Source organism: Siniperca chuatsi, linkage group LG8 (genome assembly GCF_020085105.1).
Source record: "Siniperca chuatsi isolate FFG_IHB_CAS linkage group LG8, ASM2008510v1, whole genome shotgun sequence".
Lineage (NCBI taxonomy): Eukaryota > Metazoa > Chordata > Actinopteri > Centrarchiformes > Sinipercidae > Siniperca > Siniperca chuatsi.
The window spans coordinates 7,782,681-7,791,789 of NC_058049.1; the positions used below are offsets into that span (position 1 = coordinate 7,782,681).

At 37.2% G+C, this 9,109-nt stretch overlaps 1 protein-coding gene across 1 annotated transcript; it reads left to right on the forward strand.

Moving 5' to 3' along the window:
• Positions 1-241: 241 nt before the first annotated feature.
• LOC122879944 (eukaryotic translation initiation factor 4E-1A-like) lies at positions 242-7,714 on the forward strand. Its single transcript, XM_044204590.1, has 7 exons — positions 242-379; positions 1,525-1,628; positions 1,826-1,921; positions 2,170-2,233; positions 5,167-5,280; positions 5,656-5,795; positions 6,334-7,714. The coding sequence occupies exons 1-7, from the start codon at positions 362-364 to the stop codon at positions 6,446-6,448; spliced, it is 651 nt and encodes a 216-aa protein (XP_044060525.1). The 5' UTR covers positions 242-361; the 3' UTR covers positions 6,449-7,714.
• The last annotated feature ends 1,395 nt before the right edge of the window (positions 7,715-9,109 follow it).

Here is a 9,109-nt window from a genome sequence, read left to right on the forward strand (position 1 = left end):
TGGTTACACGGCATTTTTGTTGATCATCTCTTGCCTTATGAGGTTTGTAAATACTTCTGTAATCCACAAGTTCAGGATGATGGTCACAAGTATTATACTATTACTTTAAGTACATATATTGCACAATTGTCCACGGTCTTATTACTTAAAGGACAATTGATTACTACTACCTTAGATACAAATAGGATGTTTTATAATCCAGCCATGATGCATATTCTCAGTGACTGAGGGAGGATGACATTGTGTCCCAAACCGTGGATCAATGTGTACTTGGTGTTCATCTTCTTGCGCATGCGTTATGTACCAGATGGCTCAATCGGCTATTTTAACACGCTAAAAAACTGAATGTGATTTCCAGAAGATGGCGACCGCTCTGGTGGTGAGTGTACTGCAACACACTGGTAGCGAAGTCACTCAGCTTGGGCTTCAACTCCACAAGCTATGCTTTTATCCCCTGTTAAAACACCAATGGTAAAAGACTACGACGGTTATGAGACAGTCAGCCTCAGTAATTCTTTAAACTTCCTGTTATTACCTTTGACAGGTAACAGGACTCGCTAGCCAAACAACATTAAGTTAGCAGCACTCTAGATGAACATTGACGTTAGTCAGTTTTTTATTTAAGATTATTCCTAACGTTAACGTTTGTATTAATCACAATAACTGCTGCCGAAGTGTATTCAACACGGGAGAATGACGCCCGGTTAAAACACAGTGTTGACCGAGTGGATATTTCAGTCGGTAACCTGCGATGAACTCTGATGAAAGAGAGGACGTTAACGTCGCTAACGTTAGAATTAACTTTGACTCAATTACAGTTATAGAGGTTCAGTTGGGAAGATCACTGCAACGTCTAGTATGCAATTTAAAACGGTGAGCTCGCAATAAATGCTACCTTTTGCGAAGACGTCTTCCATTCTACAAGTCCTCCACAAGTAGAGTGGTTGAGTTGACGTTATTCTACCTGGATGAATGTTATGAACCCAGGTCTGAGCAAGGTTGGTTGTTGGGGTCTAAGGTGCCCCTGTTCGCTACATTTGGTAAAATTATATGTAAGACGAAGTAAAGTGAAAAATGGTTTAATATTAGTCTCATGGACAAAAAAAAAGTAAAATACAGGACAGCAGTACAGAAATACACAAAGTAAAACAAGTGACAATCTATAAATAATAACTTATTACTGAGGGGTTGCTGTGTCCTGTATGTTCTCCCTCCCTCCCTAACTGCTGACTTCTCCATAACTACTCATAATCCCTAAATAAAAACACCCCCCAATCTACATTCCTCTCACACACTTCCCTCCCACACTCTGAGTATCACAACTGTGACCATTAAATTTAAATAAATATATATGACAATGAAACTAAAAACAAGTTAGATAATTACAAACAGCATAACAGTGCCAGTTGCTGTCATCACAATTGTCACATGAGAAACATAATTTAAAATCCCACAACATGTTTTGACATTTCTCTGAAAGTATTGTTTAATGCTTTGTCATTTTCCTTTTTTACTGTTTCCTAGGTGTCAACTTCAGTTCCTGCAAATCCTGAAAATGAAAAATGCGAAACAACCATTTCAAAGGTTGTAAGTCCTGAAGCATACATCAAGCACCCATTACAAAACAAGTAAGACCACAGCTCAATTTAATATTCCTTTTCTCCCCAACAGAGTCAAGAAGTTATAATTGCATTTGTAGAAAACTTTGAACAAGTGTATCAGTACAGTTTTTAGAATTTAAAAGGATGGGGACATTGAAGGGTTAGTTTCTACCAGTTAGTGATTTTTGTCAGTTTGTCTATAGTAACTGTTCTTTGATTTGCAGGTGGGCTCTTTGGTTTTTCAAGAATGACAAAAGCAAAACATGGCAAGCCAATCTTCGTCTCATCTCCAAATTTGACACTGTGGAAGACTTCTGGGCGTAAGTATTTTATAGCTATATACTGTACATGACTGCATTAAAAGCTGTATAATTATAGAACATCAGAACTAGTCATAATAACATTTTTGCAAAATTGATTCAACCATTTGGGAGGGGAAAATTTAAATTTGGCTGTCAGTTGTTGGTGATGCCTGTTACAGTTCCTGTTGCGCCATGTTTTGAGCCAGTTTGCTAAAAGGATTTCAGTTGTATGTTGTTGAACATAAAATATCTTCCTTCCTTCCCAGATTATACAATCACATTCAGCTATCAAGTAACTTGATGTCTGGCTGTGACTACTCGCTGTTTAAGGTAATCTGTTTAATCACTGTCTTTCGACATTGTACAACATACCCACCAGGGTTTTTTGCCGGTATCACGTGTAGTTGTCCGACAGATGAAAATATCAACGACCAAAATGTCTGGTGGGAAAGATACCAAATAAATAAAGGGTTTGGATGACTTCAACTTTGCACAAGCAACGGATCACTTTGTTTATTTGCGACACGATTTCATTGAATAGGACATCTAAAGGAAGGAGTGTCTGTCTGTCTGTATGTGTTTGTGCATTTACTATAACACTGGAGCTGAGAGCGCCAGAGTCAGAAACACAGTTGCTCTCCATCACGCTGTCCTCTGTTTCCATCATCCCTCTCTGTTTTGCATTTTTTAAACGGGCACTGCACTGGTTTGATAAATGCGGAATCGGACCAACCAGCCTATTTAATTTTTTAGACCTAATTGCTTCTTCATTTAGCTTATTTTCAAGTTAAAACTTTTGTCAATCTGGACATGCTGCTACACATGGATAGATCGGTTAGATTCTCCACAATTCAATCGTTCAGTTAATTTTATGGAAACCTCACCTTCTGGCGCTCTCTCTCTCTCTCTCTTTCTCTTCTCTCCTCTCTGTTTGTGGTCACTGAGCCTGTACTTGGTTAGGATCTGTCTCTGCTTTCTGTCTCTGACAGTAGAGAGATATTCTGCTTCATAATCTCTTTTAGGGCCAGATAACGTTCTGATCTGCTGTGGCTTTTAGTTTCTTCTTTCCAATGTTCCAAATAGTAAACACATGTACATGTCTAGGGGGCGCTCTCTCTCTCTCTCTCTCTGTCTCTGTCTCTGTCTCTGTCTGTGTGTGTGTTTTGTGCATGACGCTGGCCTAGATGCACTGTTTCTCTGAGCTAGATCATTTGACTGATTCGTAATTGATATGTTATTCGATACCCTAATTTTAATACAAATAGCCTAGTATTCATACTGGTTTAAATAAACAATTTGATATTTCCCATCTTTGCTGAGCAAGAGTTTTGTTCGGATTAAATTAAAGACTTGTCCCATATAGATGCCTGTCCTAAATATAGGCAGGTTGAGTTCAGTGATTTGAAGCAAATAAAAGCCTGGGCCATTAATTTTAAGTTTTACGGTATATGGCTATTTAAACTTCTTCTTAGCTTCCACTGTTACTAGGTAATCACGATAATTGACGGACTGGACAGGGATACAGTGTCAGTTTGTGTCGAGGGCTGTAGTTCAGGTGCAATTGTTCAGAACCATTGTAATTCTGGTCCATTTAGATCACACACACTTCACTATCTTTTCTGGTGGCCACAAAGAGCCTATGGAGAAAGAATTAGTAGTGAGTGTCAGTCAAGGCTGAATATGGATCTCATCGGTCATAAATAATATCGGAAAGTTAGAAACAGAATGGAAAGCTGGCATCTCGTACTGCAATATGGTGGGGATAAATCATTGCTGTCAGATGAGGGTGGTTGCTACTTAGGATTTACTCATTGTTAATGAGGAATTGCTACAATACATTGTAGCAAAATCCTTGCGTTTACATGCTGACATGGTTACCAAATGCATGTCTAACTAGACAAGAGATATTTCTTGACAGTTGCCATGAACAGCGGATGATTCGTGTTTAGTTCAGCTTTTTAATTCATACAAGTGTCACGCCCAGGCTGTTCTTTTGTATTCTCGAAGAACTGAAGGAAAACACACCTATTCCAGTGAGGTGCTGGCTCGCGGATAGACATCAAAGGAGAGCGGAGAGAGCTGCATAACTCTGATGTGGTCTTTTGATTTTTTGATAGTCTTTTAATTTTAATAATCAGCATTTTGTTCATATTGCTTTCTTCAGGATCTGTGTGGCATTCTGACCACACTATTCTCAATACAAACTGTCCAAGGTTAGCCTGGAAGTAGACTGAGCTCACCTTATCAGATGGTATCAGTGTTGTTGTTTGGCCCACATCAGAGTTTTTTGGCAGCCTAACTGCTAAATGTGCCACAGAGTGTTTTAAACCTAACCAAACAGGTTAAGTGTGAACACATCCTGAGAGTACAGACACCCTAATTCACCACACCCAAATTAATGGAGCACAATGCTGTTGGTGGTTAACTTTACATGGTGCTTATTGTGATTTTTAGCACATAATTTCTGGTTGCCCCTCTTAAGTTTTACAGTGTACAAGAACATACTTTTTTTGTTTCTACATGTAAACTTTGTAGCAAAAATCTCATGTTTTTAGAGAGTCCAGTTGACAAACCTTAAACACAACCTTCACATATTTAACTTTTTATTCTATTCTTTTTTTCTTTTGTGGAAATTATTTCTCAAAACAGACAATAATTGGAATGTACTTCCTGTTTTCAGATAAAGAATGAATATTGTAATGTTTATTCTGTGCAGCAGTTGACCACTTGAATCTAAAATGATATTTATTTTACTTATCTAATAGGAACTATGTAAGCCACCCTGTTATGTACTGTTTATATCACATGAAAAAAAATCTTCAGGTTTGACTCTAATAGATTACTGTTCTCTTCCTTTTATTTATTTTTTTTTAATTTTAATTTTTTTTTTTTATCACATCCATGTTCTACTTGGATTATAGCCACACAAATGCTTGTCTGGCTCAAAATTGAGCATGTGGCCAAACCAGACAGAACTACATATCAAGCTGTGAAAGCTGGCCACACAAAGTGAATCTAGAGCATGTCTCTTATCGAGTGGAATAGTTTCAGTATGTACAGTTAGCATTAATTAGTATTAAATATCTAGATAAATAGAATCTATAGATATAATATGCATACATACATCTAATTAATTGTGATGCTACGTGTACTGTTAGCTCCTATCCTGAGCTAAAGGGAAACTGATAAATGAATGCCTTTGTTCATTATGATATGTTGGAATATTTATAGTGTTTTAAGCTTTGACCTTTATTTGGATACAGGATGGTATTGAGCCCATGTGGGAGGATGAACGTAATCGACGAGGTGGCCGCTGGCTGATAACTCTGTCCAAGCAGCAGCGTAAAGCAGACCTGGATCGGTTCTGGTTGGAGACGGTATGTTCTTTCCTGTCAAGTGTTGGTTACTTTAATTATACCATTATTAGTCTTATCTCTAGGCCTTTTCAGGGAAGACATTTTGTCATATCACAGCAGGAGAAGCACAGGTGTAAACTATAGTATTAATGATGGCTGAATTCCATTTAGCTGCTTTGGTTTCAGGGTCCTGGTATTGTGCATGCTGGCTCACTGTCATGGCACTGGGACCCTTGAATAGAACAAAGCCACCATTAATGTTATTAGTAACACCTGTGCTTTTCCTACTGTGAAAAGTCAAAATGTCTGCTTTGAAAAGCCCATCAGCTAGTAACTGTCATTGACAAGAAACTACTCCCCAATAACAAGGCATTTGGAAATGTTTTTTTCCTACAGCTCTTGTGTCTTGTGGGTGAAGCTTTTGATGGCCACAGTGACGATGTGTGTGGAGCCGTCATTAACGTCCGAGCCAAAGGAGATAAAATAGCAATATGGACAACAGACTACGAAAACAAAGAGGCCATCACACACATAGGGTGACCACCACAATTATTGATGACAAATCTTAAGATGTCAAAAAGAAAATCAACAATACATTAAGTCCTAGTAAAGGGAATATTTTTCTTACTGAATTTATAACCCCTGTTTAAATGTGTATTTTTATACATGTAAGAAATGTTACATGTTGTGTAAGGTTCTTTTGTTTTTTTTAACTCTGAAAGTATTTTAACCCCAATAGTTGAAATGAGCTACTTAAGATTTACTCACTAGTACTGTGGTAGATACCCACTGAGCTTAACAGCTGGACGGAAAGCACCAGTATCATGTATCAGACTTGTGGGGGAAAAAAAATCCCTCTGGGGCAAAGTATGTTTAAGATACAGCATCAGTGGATAGCTTCTACAGCAGGATACAGTAATGGAGATAACATTAGCGAGGATTCTGTATGTTACAGACCACTGTCTGTCTGTAGACTTTCATGTGTCATTTATTGCCACATATGAAGGTTTAGAAATGTTTCCTGTATACTTTTGCTAATATACAATACATGTTTGATCTTTTTGCCTTTTTTAGGCGTGTGTATAAAGAGCGATTAGGCGTTCCACCGAAAGTGATCATCGGATACCAGTCACATGCAGACACGGCCACAAAGAGCGGCTCCACAACCAAGAACAAGTTTGTTGCCTGAGGACCGTTAACCAGAATCATCGACAATGTTTTCTTCTGTTGCCAGCAATTTTTCCATGAATGTAGCTGACATGTTTATCCACTAAAACATTTGAAGTGGAGATAAAATTTCTTTCTGTTTGCGTATTGGTTGCCACATTAACAATGCTTTTGTTTATGGTGAGAGTATGTGCAGTTAAAATGTAGCACTATCATTTAAGAACTTTATTATTTTTGTGGTGGTGGGCTGAAGATGAGTAAAATATGTTGTGATGCCCTGATTTAATTTTCACATGCAACTGCATATTTATGGAGAATTTATTTTATTTATCAAGCCCTTAGTGTATATCAATAATTTCTTTTCTTAAAGTACTCTAACATTAAAGGCAAAAAACAAAGTAAAACATTTTCTACTTTGGTGTAAACTGTAGCTTTTTGTTAGTGCTGTACATGCCACTCAGCCAGTTTACAGTATAAATGTATGGATTTATTGCACATTTAGTTGCACAGTGGAATTTTTAACCATACATTGTGATTTAACCCACATCTTCTGAGAGTGAACTGAACTAACAAATTGATTGGAACCTTTTGTATTCAACCTGTTTTCATAGAGGCCGAGAATGTTTTGTTCTTTGTGCAGTTGTTTTTCAGTTTGACAAATTATTTAATATAGTATATAGCACCATAATTATATATACTTATGGTGCTTCATAATGAGTGTCTAAATATTTTGAAGTTGACTTATTTGACACTTAAGGGTAAACTACAAATTTCCCACCAAAATGGACCAGGAAGCATAGTTAATCCTATGTAGTACCTCAGATTTATCACTTGAGCAAATGCAGTATATAGATGCTAGCCGTTCATACCTTAGCTGTTAGTATACTTTTTCTCTTATACATCTCTGGAGTTTTGAGTTTCAGAGCACAGAAAGGTGTCAGGGATGAAAACTGCATTTTGTATCACAGTATGTCTTTATTGAGGAGGATATTTTCCAAAAATACATATTGTTGGGTGTCTATTTTTTTTTTCTTGCACAAGCCATATTACAGGGTACGGTGTTCAGTTAAAAAGTTTACTTAATTTGTTACAAGTTTTGTTGATCCAGTGCTTTGATGAAGTTTACATAGTATGATTATTTCCATTCCAGATTTTGTTTTGTATGTGGCATAAACAGAAATTGCATTGTTTGGAGGTATTGAACTGTGCCTTGAATGTAACACCCTGCCCCATATCTCTGAGCAGTAAATCGTACAAAGGAGTGATGTAAATAAACATGTACAGTGTGTACAAGTGTGTTCTCTTTAAAACAAAGTTTTTTAAATATGAGCTGATTCTTTTGACCGTTAAATGATAATGGTGTTTATTTTGGAAAAATCCATCTTGGTGATTTAGAGACAGAAAAGTCCTTTAATGCAATTTTGGGAACCTAATTTGGAAGAGTATTTACTTTTATTTGTACATACAAAGCTGAGGAAAATTATTTAAAGTATTCCAAAGCTGATATAATTATAGTAAGATGCATATTTTGGGGGAGGGAATCAGGATATTTCAGTCATTGGCGTGGCATTTACTACAAGCAGGAAATAATTACTTTTAAAACTGAACACATGAGACACACCTGTTAATATGCCACTTTACCTTACATTGCAGTTTCATGAAAACTATATGTATGCCAATTATAGGCTGCTCAGTTATTGTCTCACAGCATCTGTAAGTAGCTCTCTGTCACTCTCACAACACTCACTTTTAACTCCTGTTGACTAATGCAAGGTTGGCATCATGGTCTTCATTAATCATGTTTTCTTGAGGCTGTTTGAAAAAATTAGCATCATAAAGTTACCCCTACACTCTATTTTCTCTCCTTGTTGACTGACATTGCGAGTTAGGTTGGTATTCAGCCTCTATTGTTTGCTTTCTGACTATTTAAGGCAGATGAAGGGATTTCTGTTGTAGCTGTAGCTACAGTAATTTATGTCCTAGTTGGTCTTCACCTTTATTAGGCTATACAAATTGCAGTTGGACTTAAAGGGGCTTTAAGTAATCCCTGACATCCATTGATGGCTACTTGAGAACAAAGCCCCTCCTGTTCCTTCCTGTAAATTGACACAATGAATCAAGGCACATTTTCACACTGGAGACAACTAAGAGGAAATTAGAAGAGAGATCCACAGACATGTCTCAAGAGGTTGTAAGGAGAAGAGTTTACCTCATGATGCAAAACACAACAAGCAGCTTTTGTTGAAAGCTTTGGAGCCTTTTTAGTTGTTTCGCTGTTGGTAATACAAACCAGTATTTGCCACTGTTGAACAGCCTATGGTAATCGAACATTTTGTCTGCTTCTGACTCTGCAGACCTCTGGAAGAATCTATGGTAGATGGAAACGCAACATACTAAAATTGTAGATGCTATTTGACCTAATTGTAGATGCTATTTGACAACCTAAAATTAAGACTCCAAGCCCAGATGGTTGCCCAGCAGAATTTTGTAATGCTTTTCGTCACTCAAGATGGCTGATGTGGTTAATTCAGGAGAAGCTCCATATCACAATGATGCAGGCACTATATGTTTCAGGCTTACAAATAAAGAAATTGTGATAGTAATGTCTTTGAGAAATTGAGATGCAAAATGTCTGACCATAAACTTAACTAAAAGCTTGAGGTGGTTCATTCTGGTTTATCCT

What these genes read in the sequence shown, in the direction of transcription:
- LOC122879944 (XM_044204590.1), top strand. An exon ending in AAGCACCCATTACAAAACAA is followed by an intron (nt 1,629 to 1,825) that starts GTAAGACCACAG and finishes TTTGATTTGCAG; the next exon opens with GTGGGCTCTTTGGTTTTTCA. An exon ending in GTGACTACTCGCTGTTTAAG is followed by an intron (nt 2,234 to 5,166) that starts GTAATCTGTTTA and finishes ATTTGGATACAG; the next exon opens with GATGGTATTGAGCCCATGTG.